The 19,911-nt window shown below is 37.9% G+C and overlaps 1 protein-coding gene across 2 annotated transcripts in view; it reads left to right on the forward strand.

Annotated features, from left to right (window-relative positions):
* The window catches only part of uraha (urate (5-hydroxyiso-) hydrolase a), a 133,803-nt gene that overhangs the window by 65,450 nt on the left and 48,442 nt on the right, over positions 1 to 19,911 (forward strand). The window contains exon 1 of one of the 2 annotated variants that reach the window (XM_061964168.2): positions 15,465 to 17,034. The exons of the other annotated variant lie outside the window; for it this stretch is intronic. Coding sequence (XP_061820152.2) covers positions 17,012 to 17,034 — 23 coding nt within the window. The 5' untranslated portion in view covers positions 15,465 to 17,011. Of the gene's footprint in view, positions 1 to 15,464; positions 17,035 to 19,911 lie in introns of those variants that run through there. 2 annotated transcript variants of the gene reach the window in all.

The following is a 19,911-nucleotide window of genomic DNA, read 5'->3' on the forward strand; positions in this document are numbered from 1 at the left end:
AACTACAAAAAAAGGATCAAACAAAAGGCGCGCACAGGGGCGGAGGTACAAAACTAGACTATAAACACAAAACTTGCACATTGGCAGAAACTATGAACAATTAAACAAAACACTAACTGTGGCTTAATAAACAAAAACTTACTTGGCATGGAACCGGCATATGAAAAAAGAGCAGCAAGCGTCATATGTGTGGAGAGTGCGCAGAAGCATAAATGTGGAGATATCACCAGAAAGACAAACTGAAAACACTGAACTTAAATACTACAGACATGATTAACGAAAACAGGTGCGTGACTCAAAACGTGAAACAGGTGCGTGACGTGACAGGTGAAAACTAATGGGTTGCTATGGTGACAATCAAGAGTGCACAATGAGTCCAAACGTGGAACAGGTGAAACTAATGGGGTTTATCATGGAAACAAGACAAGGGAGTGAAAAGCCAGAAACTAAAGAGTCCTATAACTAAACAAAACATGACTTAAAACAAAACATGATTACACAGACATGACATAAATTGGCTGACTCACGGAAGGATATTTGGGTAAATGCCTACCATATATGGATAATCTGCTGACATCACACTTGAACAAAACATCACACCTTTTGAAGAAATGTCCAAACGGACCGTTTGGAGGAAGTATGGATGAAGACACACCTTTTCCTGACTGCCTATTCATTATAATCATCTTTTCTTCTCTATCTTCGTTGTTGTTGTTGTTGTTGTTTTTTATCCAATTTGATTTTAGTGTTGTGATTTTGTACGGTGTCCTTGAGTGCCCAGAAAGGCGCCTTATAAATAAAATGTATTATTATTATTATTAAGGCAAGATTGTTTTATGAATATCACTGCAATGCCTCCACGGTTTGTTTTAAAATGTTCAGGATTTATGCAAATCCCAAATACACATAAGCAGGTACCATCAGGTAAAAAAAAGTTGTTTTTTCATAATTGGGCCTCTTTTTAAAGAGCTGTGATTGGATATATTCCAACTCGTCCCACACCTTCTTCAAGACTAAATTAAAAATGATTGGATTTCGTTTCTGTCAACCTTTTCGTCTCGTGTTTATTCGTCGACCAAAATTTCAGTTATTTTATAGTTTTAGTCAACATGAATCTTGTTTTGATGAGTTATCGTCATATTTTCGTCAGGGGAAAATAGGTTGTTGACGATAACTAAGACAAAAATCAATAGCCAACGAAATGAACACTGTTTCAGAGACAGAAAGCGGCTTGAGTATGGGTCTGTGAAGCTAAGCCACAAATAAGGGTTTTGATGTTGATTAAAAATCATAATGTGACTCCTTTAACATTGTTAAAAAACAATGTAGTATAAAATATTTAACCTTTCGTTGTGCCATACAAGTTACACCCAACGCTTCAATTTCTTTCCACTATTACTCAAATTTGCAGAGGCACAGGTATACTGATAAACCGAGCTGTACCCCTGGAAACAAGGCAAAGTATTCCACTCATCCTTCCTCTCTCCGTCTAACCCATTATCCAGCGGACTGTGGTTTCACCATCATTGAGTGCAACCACAGGCATCAATGAGACAAGCCAGATGCAGCGTGGTGTGTGGTGGACAATGAGTGGAGAAATAGGTCTCCTTTGGGACACTTTTTACCACGTCTCCAGCTCCCTGATGTATTGCATGTTGTCTGATGCGTTCCATATGTCGCTCCGTCTCCTCTCACCCTGCCTCTCAGTAAAGCGCTAACACTCCATCAGTGTAGCGTTTCTCAGCTTCTTTTTACGATAACGCGGCGGTTGCAATCAAACCTAACGTGCTGTCAGACATTCAATGTGACATAAACTAAAGACAGGAAAAATGATTGCTATCCCAAACACAGTCCTTATCTCAAGCTGAATAAATTGCTTTCAGCCTATAATCCAACCTTGATGCATTTATGAGCTGCTCTGGTTGACTCTAGTAGCCCTGCAGCGGTAAATCATCACATGCACTCGTACTGTACATCCACATGATGAAGTCCAGTGAGCCAAGCAGTAATGGACATTAAGGAGCAGATTACATGGTGTTGTGTTATTGATCTTCTACGAGCCTGAACATGTCATTGATTAAATCAGCAGAGGGTGTGATCACTGCATGTTAAAGAAGGCCCTCTGGAAATTAGAAAGATGGATTCGTATTGAATGTGTATTAAAACTAGTGCATACATTTTTTTACACAGAAAATATCATCATTTTGTATGAAGGGATTCAGAGGATAAGGGACGGCGTGGCGCAGTGAAAGAGTGGCCGTGCGCAACCCGAGGGTCCCTGGTTCAATCCCCACCTAGTACCAACCTCGTCATGTCCGTTGTGTCCTGAGCAAGACACTTCACCCTTGCTCCTGATGGGTGCTGGTTAGCGCCTTGCATGGCAGCACCCTCCATCAGTGTGTGAATGTGTGTGTGAATGGGTAAATGTGGAAGTAGTGTCAAAGCGCTTTGAGTACCTTGAAGGTAGAAAAGCGCTATACAAGTACAACCCATTTATAAGTCAGAAACAATAAGTAAACTGAAGAGATAAAGAGCAGATGTATGTTGCAACCAAACTTTCCTTCTGGAGCTTGTATGACACGCTCGTTGTACAAAGACTCTGAGGTCCGGACTGCAGTTTGTGTAGTTATTACAACGCTCCATAGTGCAATAGGGAAAGTGTGACGTGTGCAGAGCATATATCAAAGTTGAATTATAGTGGTCAACAAAAGTATGGCAATTCCTTCCTTCCTCTCTCCAATTTCTTATTCCTTGTTTCCTCCCTGCACAGGTGCATACTAGTCCTTTAAATACAAACCCCGTTTCCATATGAGTTGGGAAATTGTGTTAGATGTAAATATAAACGGAATACAATGATTTACAAATCCTTTTCAACCCATATTCAATTGAATGCACTACAAAGACAAGATATTTGATGTTCAAACTCATAAACTTTATTTTTTTTTGGCAAATAATAATTAACTTAGAATTTCATGGCTGCAACACGTGCCAAAGTAGTTGGGAAAGGGCATGTTCACCACTGTGTTACATGGCCGTTCCTTTTAACAACACTCAGTAAACGTTTGGGAACTGAGGAAACACATTTTTTAAGCTTCTCAGGTGGAATTCTTTCCCATTCTTGCTTGATGTACAGCTTAAGTTGTTCAACAGTCCGGGGGTCTCCGTTGTGATATTTTACTCTTCATAATGCGCCACACATTTTCAATGGGAGACAGGTCTGGACTACAGGCAGGCCAGTCTAGTACCCGCACTCTTTTACTCTGAAGCCACGTTGATGTAACACGTTGCTTGGCATTGTCTTGCTGAAATAAGCAGGGGCGTCCATGGTAACGTTGCTTGGATGGCAACATATGTTGCAGCATTAATGGCACCTTCACAGATGTGTAAGTTACCCATGTTTTGGGCACTAATACACCCCCATACCATCACAGATGCTGGCTTTTCAACTTTGCGCCTATAACAATCCGGATGGTTCTTTTCCTCTTTGGTCCGGAGGAAACGACGTCCACAGTTTCCAAAAACAATTTGAAATGTGGACTCGTCAGACCACAGAACACTTTTCCACTTTGTATCAGTCCATCTTAGATGAGGTCGGGCCCAGCGAAGCCGACGGCGTTTCTGGGTGTTGTTGATAGACGGTTTTTGCCTTGCATAGGAGAGTTTTAACTTGCACTTACAGATGTAGCGACCAACTATAGTTACTGACAGTGGGTTTCTGAAGTGTTCCTGAGCCCATGTGGTGATATCCTTTACACACTGATGTCGCTTGTTGATGCAGTACAGCCTGAGGGATCAAAGGTCACGGGCTTAGCTGCTTACGTGCAGTGATTTCTCCAGATTCTCTGAACCATTTGATGATATTACGGACCGTAGATGGTGAAATCTCTAAATTCCTTGCAATAGCTGGTTGAGAAAGGTTTTTTTAAACTGTTTGACTATTTGCTCACGCATTTGTTGACAAAGTGGTGACCCTCGCCCCATCCTTGTTTGTGAATGACTGAGCATTTCATGGAATCTACTTTCATACCTCATCATGGCACCCACCTGTTCCCAATTTGCCTGTTCACCTGTGGGATGTTCCAAATAAGTGTTTGATGAGCATTCCTCAACTTTATCAGTATTTATTGCCACCTTTCCCAACTTCTTTGTCACGTGTTGCTGGCATAAAATTCTAAAGTTAATGATTGTTTGCAAAAAAAAAAATGTTTATCAGTTTGAACATCAAATATGTTGTCTTTGTAGCATATTCAACTCAATATGGGTTGAAAATTATTTGCAAATCATTATTTTCCGTTTAAATATTTACATCTAACACAATTTCCCAACTCATATGGAAACGGGGCTTGTACTTCCTGTTTGCATACGGCACACCCACGTCCATGCCCACGTGACCAACACCTCTCTTCGACCCTACAGACACACCCCCACACACTTTGTTACCCAAAACTTTTACTCTGTCTCCTACACTGTGATTAAATGAACGAGAAGACTATGGAAGTATTATTGTAGCAAAATTATTTGCAAACATGTATCTCAATCTGTGCGCGTTTAATCCAATTTGCTTTCATGTGTACTAATTTGTGTGTCTGTATATCAGTCCGAGTGTGTGTATTCAGATTCATTATATCGGCGAATGTGTGTTTTAAGTTGTCTGTCTGTCCCTAATCAGAAAACACTTCGATAGGCTGTCTACTTACACGTAACTTTTGAGACACTTTTGCCATGAACAATTTGATCGAGCGCATCCAGATTCGTGAGTGTGTAATACAACTTGTGAGCGTATCTGAGGTGTGCCTATATTTAACCAACCACGGAAGACACCACACAAAACCAATCAGAAACAACATACAGCTGAGGTGTGTGAAAGAGGGACGCCAAGAACCGCTTTACGTTGTTTCTGATTGGTTTAAATTGCATAGTGTCTTGTCTGGTAGGTTACATGTAGGCATTGTGGATTGATGGCTTGGTCTGGGATTGGTTATATCGATCTGTCTGTACACCGATTTGAGCATGTAAAAAGAGTTGTCTGTCTGTAACTCCCTCTTGCCTTTCCTTATACTCACCACCACAGGTGCCTTGCCGCCACTGATCATGTTATTCTGCGATGAAGTAAACCACAATAGACCACGTTCGAACACTTGCTCAGAGCTGTAATGCTTCTCGCTTTGAGCGTGACAGTCACGCAATTTAACCCTTTCTCACGCTACACGCCACACGCCACACTCTACATTTCTCTCGCTTATATTTCCCATTCACTGCTGTATATTTTTTCATATAAATAAACTATGGTTTTCGCAGCTATTGCCATAATTCGAGTAACTCTGACTGATCAAAATAAACAATCCCAGACCCAGCCATCAATCCACTGTGCTTACATTTAACCAACCACGGAAGAGACTATGCAATTTAAACCAATCAGAAACAACGGAAGGCCGGTCTTGGCATAGGGTTATTTCTGATTAGGGACAGATAGACAGACAAACAACTTAAAACACACGTACGTGGATCTAAAAAACACATACACGGATATGAATACACACACTTGCTTTGATATACAGACACACAAATTAGCACACACACGCGGGAATTGGATTACACGTGCACAGATTGAGATACATGTTTGCAAATAATTTTGCCACAATATCACTTCCACAGTAGACAAGCTCAGAGCACTTTGAGAGAGAGAATGAGCTGCCAGCCTTCATCTTCCCTCACTTCCCGTCAGGGCTCTGCCACTCTCACCACCATTATTACCCTCACCATTATTACTGTAAACACAAGCTGCCCAAAACTGACAAAATCATTAGCATGGTACTTGTGTAAATTTTTTGATCATTAAGGTCCTGATCTACTAAGATCCTAAATAAACAAGCACTAAATAGTGTGGGCATACAAAACACGCTAAATCAATCAATCAATCAAAGTTTATTTATATAGCCCTAAATCACGAGTGTCTCAAAGGGCTGCACAAGCCACAACGACATCCTTGGCTCAGATCCCACATCAGGGCAAAGAAAAACTCAACCCAATGGGCTAAAATGAGAAACCTTCTGAGGGGACCGCAGAACCCCCGCAGTCATGCGGAGAACATGAAAACTCCACACAGAAAGACCCCGAGCCCGGGGATAGAACTCAGGACCTTCTTACTATGAGGTACATGCACTAACCCCTGCCCATATTAGAATTTATCTTTTTAAAATATAGACCAGTGGTTCTCAAACCTCTGAAATAACTGTTGAGATGCAAACAAGTAATTCTACTGTCAATGCCAACGACAATCCTAAATCTATGAGCATGAACTGACGGATGAGAGGCGAAACGTTGTCTAAGACAAACCAAACAGTCCAATTGCGATCGATTGAAAGCCCTGAGATCTGCAACTCTAAAAATGTAGTTGGTTAATGGAATTTTGATGTGGCCTCTATTTTGCCTTTGTTGAAAGTTGAGCTCAAGCAAGCATATAAAAAATTATGCTAATCTGAGCATGGTGACGATAAAGTGTGGATTAATTTCTGTGAAATTCAAAGGAGTGAATTAGGGCTGGGTGATATGGCCTTTTTTTAATGTCGCGATATTTTAAGGCCATATCGCGATACACGATATATATCTCGAAATTTTGCCTTAGCCTTGAATGAACACTTGATGCATATAATCACAGCAGTATGATGATTATATGTGTCTACATTAAAACATTCTTCTTCATACTGCATTAATATATGCTACTTTAAAACTTTCATGCAGAGAAGAAAATCACAACAAAAAAAAATCACTATTTTTTCATACGGTGTTGATCTGGAAATGTTTGCCTCTGTATTTTGATGGTGTGGGCGTGTGGCACTGAACGGAGATGTTGACGTGCGGAGTAAGCACTGTACATTCTCTAGCAGGTGACTTTTCAAATGATGCTACATATTAGCAGTAATGCTACTTTTTATAGCAAGGCTTTCACCCCACACTTGACAAATTACGGTTGTCTGTTCGACATATTCCCACTTGAAGCCAAACCACCGCCAGACGATGGACCCCCTGCTGTTTTTGGGGGGAATTAATTATTCCTTCATTTGTTACCAGATTCGCACCTTCTTTTGCTCGTATTACTGCTAGCATCACAGCTAACGTTAGCCATGCTGCTACCTCTTTGCTGCGCGAGGGCGTATACGAATGTGACGTATGACGTGACAGTACGTGACGTGTGTAGAGGCTGCGCTTGCTGTCTGTGAGAAGGAGAGACAGGAAAGAGTGAGAAGAGCCTGTAGTGTAATGCCAGCAGCTAAAAGCAACTGCGTGAGAACGCATACTCGAATATTACAATATAGTCATTTTCTATATCGCACAGAGACAAACCCGCGATATATCGCGCATATCGATATATCTCCCAGCCCTAGAGTGAATATGTATTTTCTTACAACGATCGATGTCTGAGCAGGAAGAGCATGATCAAACATGTTTGCTGATTAGTGTTGAACATTTCAGACAGATACAAGGCAGAGACTAAAGAGAGATGAAAAGTTGTCAGTTAGGTGAGTTTTCTAGCATTCAGTGGATGTTTTTCTTTTACAGTGGATGGATTATACACAATATTATCTATATATACAATTTAAGCTTTTCAGGCAAGTGATTAATTTGTTTTGATTAACCAAATGTATCCTGTGAGTTTGTTTGTATGACAGTGGATTTAATCACACAGTTGAAAACAGTCTTTGTCCAGGCTGTAACATTTCTAACAGATTGTGTTGTTTTCATAGGGATTTAACTTAATTTTACACTTGTGTGACTGTTAAAATGTTATTTAGCAGCTGCAGTAATGTGCGTGGCTCCTTTGAAGTTGTGATTTTGTGGTAATTGTGATCTGATTGTAATCACTTTGATTCAATTCAGTATAAGTTAAATCACATATGCCGCGGCTCCAACTCACTGCATTACATTGCGATTTACACAATTTTTCCACAGATTCGGTTGCTGCGATTTCCTGTGGTGCGCACAGACACACGCACACTCACAAATACACACACACGGTGGGGCAGATGATTTATAGCCAGTCGGGTCTAATGGATTGCTTTGGCACTTGAGAAATTATGAAAAGAAATTAATTAGCCTTTGGTGACCCTGCTTCCATCTGTCTCACACACACACGCACGCACAAATGTGTGCACGTACACGTTGACCCAACCACTTAGTTGCTCACTTTGGAGATAATTACACTTTAAATGGGCTAACTGCGATGAATTTGTCTTCATTGAATTGCACGAAAATACTTGTTTGTTGTCATGTCGTTGTTCTACCCCAATGACATGTTGTGTTGGCCTCAAATGAGTAATGAATTGCCAAATTGTTCATATTTAATATTCAGCGCTACGCAGCTAATGACGTGATTTACATAACGTAATGTGTGTCATCATTCAAATGATTTACAGCACGCAAAATGTCATTATTTAGAGAGGCATTGTTAATTATTAACAACACAACCAGAAATACAATGAATTTCCACATTAGACAGCATACTAAAATGATTATTTAAAACTGTGATCAAGTCGATTAAATTACATAGATCAGTAAATAAATATAGTGAGAGTGACTATTAAGTGACAGTCAATTAGAGGGGAAAAAAAAAAGAAGTGCTAAACAACTTGATGTGGACATTACAAAATATATTTTTCTTAAAATGAGAATGTGAAAAAGCAAATACAGTAATTGTAAGTGGAAGTGGAACTGCAGTTGCAGTTCCAGTGAACGATTTTTTTTGTTCCTTTCGACTAAGGCTAAAATTTCAGAAAGTAGATGGTATTATCTCTGCAAATGTGTTTTTTCAATATATTAGTTTGTGGTTTGCATCACTACGTAAGAACTACCTGACACATTTTTATAAAAATACCAGTGAAGAACATCAGATTGCAAAGTTTGTTAAGGCACATTGTCCTCAAATTGCGCGTAATCTACGGTTTATATCGCTTACATGTCCGAGATGAGTGCTGTCTCCCCGCTTCGTTTCATTAGCAGGTTTCCCTGAAAAAACAAGCCCATTGTTACTTTTAAATACTTTGATCACTGCGCTATTTCTCCGGAAATAATACTCATTCATTTTTGTGCTTACCCAACACTAAAAGTAAACAAAAAATACTGTACATTGTTTGTAAACTTGCCCACAGCTAGCTTGGCTCACGCTAACATCCTACTAAATAAAATATGATTTGGTCTGAAAATGCTTTGAACCACCAACATTGTATCAGGTGATGGCATTAAAGTAAAGTTTGATCGTCTCACGGCTGCTATCCAGGCTATTTGCCATCTCTAATTAGGTTCATAATGATGTTCATAATTGTCTGAACTTGATATATATATATATATATATATATATATATATATATATATATATATATATATATATATATATATATATATATATATATATATATATATATATATATATATATATATACATACCAGTGACGTGCGGTGAGGTTCATGGCTGGTGAGGCACTGACTTCATCACAGTCAGATTTACAAACATATGAACCCTAAAGAGAATCTTATTCACCATTTGATTGGCAGCAGTTAACGGGTTGTGTTTAAAAGCTCATACCAGCATTCTTCCCTGCTTGGCACTCAGCATCAAGGGTTGGAATTGGGGGTTAAATAACCAAAAATTATTCCCGGGCGCAGCGCCGCTGCTGCCCAATGTTCCCCTCACCTCCCAGGGGGTGATCAAGGGGATGGGTCAAATGCAGAGGACAAATTTCACCACACCTAGTGTGTGTGACAATCATTGCTACTTTAACTTGACTTTAACTTTACACATACAAACTGTAGCACACAAAAAAGCACATTTAATAAAAAAAAACCTTATTATGGTCTAACCTTTACTTATAAATGAAGTCCATGCGCCGCTGTTGTGCCGGATAATGCACCCCCGGCGTAGAATGCACCCCCTGACGGGAGTGTTATATCAACTAAAGCCCACACTTAAAGTTTCCACGTGCAAGATTGAATCTATTTAAAAAAGTTATTTAATAAGAAGCCAAAAAGTGCAAAAAGAATAATGTTCGTGTTGGAGGAGTTGTGAATGAATGAAATATGAAATCCGTGCTGCAGTCTGCAGGTGTACCTTATGTTGTGGCCCAGTAGCAACTGCAGCACGGATTTCATATTTCAGTCATTCACAACTCCTCCAACACCTCTGTTTGCTGAATGTATAGATCAAATACAAATCTTACAAATAGGAATGAGTTTGGACAACTACACGCACATGTCAAGAAATGCAGGGTACCTCGCATCGAGGATGCCCTTGTACTCTGCCAGCTGTCGCATGAAACTTGCGTTCGGTCGTGTGATGCTCCTCTTTTCCTTGACAAAGTTGTATGCCTTCTCTAGCGACCAGCCGAACTCTTTCATTGCATAAGCAATGACTGTGGAGGAGGATCGGCTGATGCCCATCCGTGCTGCAGTCTGCAGGTAGCCCAGCAGTCATTCACAACTCCTCCAACACGAACATTATTGTTTTTGCACTTTTTGGCTTCTAATTAAATAACTTTTTTAAATAGATTCAATCTTGCACGTAGAAACTTTAAGTGTGGGCTTTAGTTGATATAACACTCCCGTCAGGGGGTGCATTCTACGGTGGGGGTGCATTATCCGGCACAACTCTACCACTAGGAGGCGGGATTACTGCGTGCCTCAGCCAATGCGTCTTCGCAGCCGTTTTATGATTGCTCAGCACAAGAAATACATTACACACATGCAGTTGTTGACAAAATACACTGTATCAGCTAACTAAACTATGTAAATGTATAATATAATTCATATAGCAATACAGTCTCACTGCACAGCAGGCCAGCAGTTAGCCGAGTCATTGTGCAATCCATAGTGAGGCTCAACTCAGTGACGTACCTCAACTGGCTGCTGATCACCACAAGTCTCTTCTCAGTATTTGAACGGCAAATGTGAAAATTCAGCGATTTTGAATAAAAATAATCTAAAACTGGTGAAGTTAAATGGAAAATAACTTTATAGTATAATCACTGGATACATATAACAATTTAAGGATTTTTTTTTTTGTTTACGCCTCCCCTGACTGCACATCACTGATACATACATATATATATATATATATATATATATATATATATATATATATATATATATATATATATATATATATATATATATATATATATATATATATATATATATATTAGGGCTGCAACAACTAATCGATTAAATCGATTATAAAAATAGTTGGCGATTAATTTAGTCATCGATTCATTGAAACTATGCTATGCGCATGCGCGGAGTTTATTATTTTTATTTATTTTTATTTTTTCGTTTTTTTGTTTTTTTTAAATAAACCTTTATTTATAAATTGCAACATTTACAAACAGCTGAGAAACAATAATCAAAATAAGTACAAAAACAGTACAAAACAGCGCCAGGGTGGCGCTGAGGCTACGTCTCATGAGGTGGCGTAAGCTAGCCAATGATGTGTCATGTGCAGCTCACGTGACGACGTCGTCTCCTTTGCTGGAACATTCGAAAAACGGTGCAGGAAAACAGTACGGATAGTTAATCGGAGAAACATCTTGAGGTTATTGCTTGGGAGGAGTTGAGTCTGTGGGAGTGAAGGCGGAAGTAAACCAAGGAGTGGTGGCTAACAAGTGAGAGTATCTAAATCTTCTTGGCGGTTGTGCATAAGCTGTTTTGTGACTGGATCGAGATGGAAGGGGATAGTGACGGGATGTATGAGGAAGGTATGGACGTGGATAGGACTAGAGGGGAGAGAGGAAAGAAGGGGAGTGGAGGGCATGAAGGAAAATCGAGTGCTAAAAGAGTACACGAAGAAGATGAAGAAGTAGAAAAGAGGAAAAAGACTATGGAAGATAATTACAGGATCATATATACATTTAAATCAGGTCAAGACATGAATGACATAAGTTTGATGACACTGGTTAAGGGGTTAAAGAAGGACATCGGAGAGGTGGAGATAGCGAAGGTGCTTAGGGACGGACGACTTTTGATTAAATGCAAAAATGGAGAGCAAAAGAGTAAAGCAATGTGGTTGCAAAAACTTTGCAATAAGATAATAAAGGAAAAAATGGAAGTGGGAGAACGAAAGGGGGCAAGAGGAGTAGTGACAGGAATCCCAAGAGGTGAAAATTTAGAAGAATTGAAAAGACAAATAAAAGGGGGTACTGTCAAGATGATGACAAGAATGATGGCATTTAGAAATGGAGAAAAGACGGAGAGCGAATCTGTATTAGTACAGTTTGTCGAGGAAGTCCTACCGCAAAGAATTATGATTGGGTTTTTAAGCTTTTACGTTAGAGCTTACGTCCCACCCCCAATACGCTGTTTCAAGTGGCAACGCTATGGGCACATAGCCAGTGTGTGCCATGCTAAGTTGAGATGTGGAAGGTGTGGAGGAGAGCATGAATATGGACAATGTGGAGACAATATACTGGTCAAGTGTTGTAACTGTGACGGGAATCACACAGCAGCGTATGGGGGATGTGTCATTAGGAAACAGGCAACATCCATCCATCCATCCATTTTCTACCGCTTATTCCCTTCGGGGTCGCGGGGGGCGCTGGAGCCAATCTCAGCTACAATCGGGCGGAAGGCGGGGTACACCCTGGACAAGTCGCCACCTCATCGCAGAACAGGCAACAGAAGTACAGCAAATCAGAGTAGAAATAAATATTACATACACAGAGGCAGTTAAAGTAAGAAATCAAGAAAGTGCAGAACAAGATAGAAGTGAGAATAGTTCAGAACAAAACAGAAGTGACAATAGTTCAAGTAATAAAAAACAAGAGGCAGCAAATACAGGACTTTCCATGGACAAGCTAGTTGTGTTCTTGGCATATGTAATAAACTGCACAGAACAGGCAAGAAATAAAACTGAGAAGATCAAAATAATTGTCAAAGCAGCAGCAAAGTTCTTAAATTTAAAAGAACTATCTTGGGAACAGGTACCGGTACAAGGTGAACTACAGAGAGTAGACGAGACGGAGTCATGTTACCACAATCCAACGCCATGTTAATTGTTCAGTGGAATGCCAGAAGTTTAATAGCAAACGGACAGGAACTAAAGGGATATATTAATAATATGAAAAATAAACCACATATACTATGTATTCAAGAAACCTGGCTGAAGCCAAAATTGAGCTTTATAATAAAAGGATACATAACAATACGTAAAGATAGGAATGATGGGCAAGGAGGAGGATGTGCCATATTTATTAAAGAAGACATGCATTATACAATATTAAAAGAAAAACAAGAACTAGAAATAGTAGGGGTAGAAGTATGGAATAATAAAGAAAGACACAAAGTGCTAAACTTCTATAATCCGTGCAAGAAATTACAAATTCATCAACTAGAAACAATAGTCGAGCACTGGATTGGCAATATCATTTGGAGTGGTGACTTTAATGCACATAGCACAATGTGGGGTGAAAGGGATGACTAGAATGGGGAAACATTGGAAGCATTTTTGGAGGAAAAAGAACTGGTGTGTGTGAATGATGGGTCGGGAACAAGGTTAGATGTTAGTTACGGGTAAAGAAACAGCAATAGATTTAACACTAGTGTCACAAGGGTTAGCAGGAAAGGTAGAGTGGGAAGTAAATAAAGACAGCACTATAGGAAGTGATCACTACCCAATCTTCATTCACATAAACATAAACCAAAGGACAGAAAGCACTAAAATAGAAGGAAGATGGAAGTATAATCACGGTGATTGGGGACAATTTAGGGAAAGTACCGACATGACATTAAAAGAAGTGGATATAAATCAAGATATTGAACAACTGAATACAGATATTACAAAGTGCATAACGGAAGCAGCCAAAAAGAGCATACCAAGGAGTAGTATAGGGAAAAGGAAGATAGTGCCGTGGTGGACACAAGCGTGCACAGACGCAATAAAAGAACGGAATAGAGCATTTAGAATATTAAGAAGAACACATAATTTCCAAGATATGATCCAATATAAAAGGCACCAAGCTAAAGTAAGGTACGTTATTAAAAAGACAAGAAAACACTATTGGAGAAAGTTTTGTGAATCATTAAATAGAACTACTCCTTTAGGCCAAGTGTGGGGAATGATCAAGAAAATGTCAGGGATCAGAAATGAACATAAAAATCATGTGATGAAAGATGGGACACGGTGTGTGGTAGAAAATAAAGAAAAAGCAGAACTTTTAGCAAAAGCATTTGTTAAAGTGCACAGTAATGATAATTTGAGAAATGTAGAAAAACAAAAGAGAGAAGAAACAATTAGTTTAAATATTGGGGAAATGATGGAAGACAACGATAATAGGTTAACCAACACTATAGATATGAAATTTTCTTTGAATGAAATGGTTCGAATATTGAAAAATTTTAAAAATACAACACCAGGAAAAGACCAGGTGAGTTATCAGATGATCAAAAACTTAAGTAGGATTGGCAAAGAAGTGGTCTTGATATTATATAATAGGATATATGAAGAAGGAAAATTACCAGCGGAGTGGAAAGAAGCTGTAATAATTCCAATATGCAAACCAGGGAAAGACCTGGAAGAGGCAGGTAATTATAGGCTGATAGCATTGACCTCAAATTTGGGCAAAGTAATGGAAAAAAGGATTAATGAAAGACTAGTATTTTATTTAGAGTCAAAAGAAATAACAAAAAACTACCAAAGTGGATTTCGCAAAGCAAGAAACACAAACGACGCAGCAGTGCAGCTGGAAGAGGAAATTAGAAAGGGACAAATAAATAAAGAAAGTATAATTGCAGCATTTTTTGATATAGAGAAAGCTTATGATATGTTGTGGAAATAAGGGTTGCTGATAAAACTAAATAAAATTGGGATTAGAGGGAAAATGTATAGATGGATAAAAGACTTCTTAACAAGTAGAACAATATTAGTAAAAATAGAGAATGAATACAGCAGAGTATATGAAGTGGAAAATGGGACCCCGCAAGGGAGTATAATAAGTCCAGTATTATTTTCAATAATGATACATTAAGTTTTTAGTGAAGTAGAAGGGTTGGTGGATGTGGCACTGTTTGCTGATGATGGAATGATGTGGAAGAGAGGTAGAAATACTAATCATATAGAAAAGAAGATTCAAAAAGCGGTAAATAATGTTCAAGAATGGGGAACAGCTTGGGGTTTAAGATTCTCTGTTGGAAAGACAAAAGTCATACATTTTACAAAGAGGAAAGTACAAAACAAGCTCCAAATTAAACTCTATGGAGAAAATATAGAAGAGGTACAAGTATTTAAATATTTGGGTACATGGTTTGATAAAAATATTAACTGGTCAACCCACATCAGCAAAATAGTGGAGAAAAGTATTAAATATAATGAGGGCTTTGAGGGGTAAAGATTGGGGGGCTGATAGGCAGACATTGAAAGCAATATATATATCACTTTAATTCGATCTGTTATTGATTATGGATGCATTATTTATCAATCTGCTTCAAAAACATTACTTGGGGAAATAGACAGGATCCAATCACAGGCTTTAAGGTTATGTTGTGGAGCTACAAAATCAACCCCAGTTGCAGCATTACAAGTAGAGATGAATGAAAAACCTTTAGATATGAGGAGAGATCAATTGTCAGCAGTTTATTGGGCAAACTCAAAAGGGTCCAAGCATGGACATCCAACCCATCAAGTGTTACTAAACTGCCAAGAAAAAGAGAAGAAAAAAATGAATAGTTTCAAGTGGATAATAGGAGACATATGTAATAAAGCTCAAATTGATAATATTAAAGTTAGCCCTACAGTACCAATCCCTGCAATACCACCGTGGATGTATGAAACCCCAAATGTAAACATGCAATTACTAAAGAATAGACATTTAAATAGTTACCAGATAGAACAATGGATTGAGGAAACGTTTTTAGACAACATCATGGTGTACACAGATGCATCAAAAACTATAAATAATAAGGTAGGAGCAGCAGCTGTTATCCCACAAGGAAACATAGTATTAAATAAAAGAATTAGTGATAAGTTATCTGTTTTTACGGGAGAATTGGTAGCAATTTATATGGCAATTCATTGGATAGAAGAAAATAAAGCAAGAAAAGCAGTCGTGTGCTCAGACTCCAGCAGTGCATTGATTAGCATAAAAAACATAGCATCAGAAACAAGACAAGATTTAGTTTATGAAATAGTTCAGGCAAATTACAGAATAAATAAAGCGGGAGGTGTGGTAACATTTCTTTGGGTTCCTGCTCATGTAGGAGTTGAGGGGAACGAATTAGCGGATAAGTACGCAAAACAAGCAACCACTAAAACAAAAGTAAACATGGAGATTAAGCACAGTAAAGAAGAAGTGAAGAACATAATTAAGATGGAACACAATAAAAAGTGGCAGGATAATTGGAATAAGGAAACAAAAGGTAGAGAGTATTACAAAGTCCAGAGGAGAGTAGGTGTAATGAGAGGAGGCAATAGAAATAGGAAGGAAGAAGACATTATTATTAGAATGAGATTAGGACATACATATCTAAATAGTTCATTAAAATTGATAGGGAAACATACTACAGGACTGTGTGATTCTTGCCAACAGATAGAAAGTGTAGGACATGGTTTAATACATTGTAGGAAATATAATAGAGAAAGGGAAATACTGGAAAGTAAGTTAGCGAAAGAGAATATTGGGTTAGCAGTGGAAGATATATTAGGATTGCACTCAGAACACATAGGTTGTAAAGCAATATACACATATTTAAAAAATACTGGGTTAAATAAAATAATATAGAGTAGGGATCCACCTCGGTCCACACTCCATTACAGTAGGTGGCGGTAATGCACACCACAAGGTTGCTTGCCAACCGCCATAAAAACAAAAAGAAGAAGAAGAGGTTATTACTTCAATAGAGAAAAGTGTACGACCTAAGTCGTCAAAAGTGTGGGAACACTTCACTTTAAAGACTTCAAAGAAGACCGTTTCCTGCAAAATGGCACGGAAGTGCAACATTGCTTCAGGAGCACCTGAAAAGGAAACATGTTGAAGCCATGGATGAAGAGAAGAACTCACGGTACGTAACTTTTTAAGTCCATCGTGGCAACAAGCATTCATGAGTTCAGCTTTTTTTGTGAGTAACGTTAACGTTATGCCTTTGTTACAACGCGGGGCTGATAATGTGTCTCCGGCACATTTGACTCCGTTTTGAGAGAGAAAACGCACGGTTAACAATTTCGAAATAAACGTAACGGACAGAAATATCTCAGGTTGGTTTCATAATGGATCAATGTAGCCGGGCCCGATAAAGCTATATAAATATATTTAGATTTGAGTGACGCTTTAGTATAACTAAACGTTATGAAGGTGCTGGAATATGTCATGCTATTATTCAGAGGCAGCGTAAAATTAATCCTTTATTATTCACAACAGAAACATGTACAATATCTGATCCAGTTCTGATCTGATGAGTTACATTTCTGTGTTATTATTGGTGTATGCTGCTCCCCCAATGTCCAGAACATGGTGCCAGTATGCTGTTTTTTTTCCATTAAAATACTGGAAAGGATAGAAATGTAGTTTGTCTCTTTTATCTGATTATTAATCGATTAATCGAAGTAATAATCAACATATTAATCGATTATCAAATTAATCTTTAGTTGCAGCCCTAATATCCATCCATCCATCCATTTTCTACCGCTTATTCCCTTTGGGGTCGCGGGGGGCGCTGGAGCCTATCTCAGCTACAATCGGGCGGAAGGCGGGGTACACCCTGGACAAGTCGCCACCTCATCGCAGGGCCAACACAGATAGACAGACAACATTCACACTCACATTCACACACTAGGGACCATTTAGTGTTGCCAATCAACTTATCCCCAGGTGCATGTCTTTGCCCTAATATATATATATATATATATATATATATATATATATATATATGTATATATATATATATATATATATATATATATATATATATATATATGTATATATATATATATATATATATATATATATATATATATATATATATATATATATATATATACAGTCCTGGTCAAAAGTTTACATACACTTGTAAAGAACATCAAGTCATGGCTGTCTTGAGTTTCCAATCATTTCTACAACTCTTATTTTTTATTTTTTTTTGTGATAGAGTTTGTCACAAAAAACATTCATGAAGTTTGGTTCTTTTATGAATTTATTATGGGTCTACTGAAAATGTGACCAAATCTGCTGGGTCAAAAGTATACATACAGCAATGTTAATATTTGGTTACATGTCCCTTGGCAAGTTTCACTGCAATAAGGCGCTTTTGGTAGACACCCACAAGCTTCTGGTAAACGTCTGGTTGAATGTTTGACCACTCCTTTTGACAAATTTGGTGCAGTTCAGCTAAATTTGTTGGTTTTTTGACATGGACTTGTTTCTTCAGCATTGTCCACACGTTTAAGTGAGGACTTTGGGAAGGCCATTCTAAAACCTTCATTATAGCCATTCATAGACTTAGCCATTACTTTACCACTTTTGACGTGTGTTTGGGGTCATTGTTCTGTTGGAACACCCAACTGCGCCCAAGACCCAACATCCGGGCTGATGATTTTATATATATATATATATATATATATATATATATATATATATATATATATATATATATGTATATATATATATATATATGTATATATGTATACATATATGTGTGTGTGTATATATATATATATATATATATATATATATATATATATATATATATATATATATATATATATATATATATATATGTATGTATGTATGTATGTATGTATGTACATATATATATATATATATATATATATATATATATATATGTACGTACATACATACATACATACATACATACATACATACATACATACATACATACATATATATATATATATATATATATATATATATATATATATATATATATATATATATATATATATATATATATAGCAGGGCTGTCAAGTGATACATTTTTAATCAGATTAATCACACTCTAAACCTCTGATTAATCACAGGTTTTTATTTGCTTGCATAAATAAAATTTGCTGAAGAAAATGCTCCAATATTTGGGTAAAGATGCAATTTGGTAGTCAGAATGTCATACAGAAACGTTTTTGAAATGTTTTACTTAACTGCAAGTCACTGACTTGCACAAATGTGGTCTTTGCAGTTTGCAATAATCTTGCAAACAAGGTGTAGTGACTAATCGTTGATGTAGTAAACACACTCATAAACAACTTAACATAGTGCACCATTTACTCTTAGTTTAAACAGTTGTTGAAATAAACAAGTTTCTTTACCTTTTTCAGATGACAATGCTGATCTCTTTTTTTGGTACAATGCGATTTACAGCTTGTGATTACTTACAGATGTCCAATTTTCTCGAGGAAGCAAAATACAGTCTGTAGTTGATGCTCTTGTTTGTGTAGTACAGTTGATTTTCCCTTTCTGTAATTATGCCTCTCCAAAGTATTGTCCGACAGGTCAGCTGTGGTAATATGAATTACATCTTCTTGCAGGACTTTGTCTTCACAGATGTTAGATGTCCTGCATGTGGTGGCTGTCCATTTAGCAAAGGCATATGTTTAACTTAACTGTACTACTTTTGTTGGCAACAATGAATTAGGCAACTTTGCCAGCGTAGCGTTCTCCTCTGCTACATATCAATGTAGCTAGCATTCATGCTAGCATGTAGCTATCGGCGAAGCAGCAGAAGCTGACCGGCAGAACCCGTCACTGCTCGCTGAGGACGGTGACTGGTGCTTGCTTTCACCTCAGAGTCTCCAAGACACAATAAAGTCTCCAATATCACCGGGAAAAGTCGCTAGATTTGTCACTAGTAGCTGTTTTTAATAAAAGTCGCCAAGAGGATTGGCAACACTCTCGGCGCCATCCTCGGGTACGTGTTTTGCTTTAAGAT

This window comes from Nerophis lumbriciformis, linkage group LG06 (assembly GCF_033978685.3).
Source record: "Nerophis lumbriciformis linkage group LG06, RoL_Nlum_v2.1, whole genome shotgun sequence".
NCBI classification, from domain to species: domain Eukaryota; kingdom Metazoa; phylum Chordata; class Actinopteri; order Syngnathiformes; family Syngnathidae; genus Nerophis; species Nerophis lumbriciformis.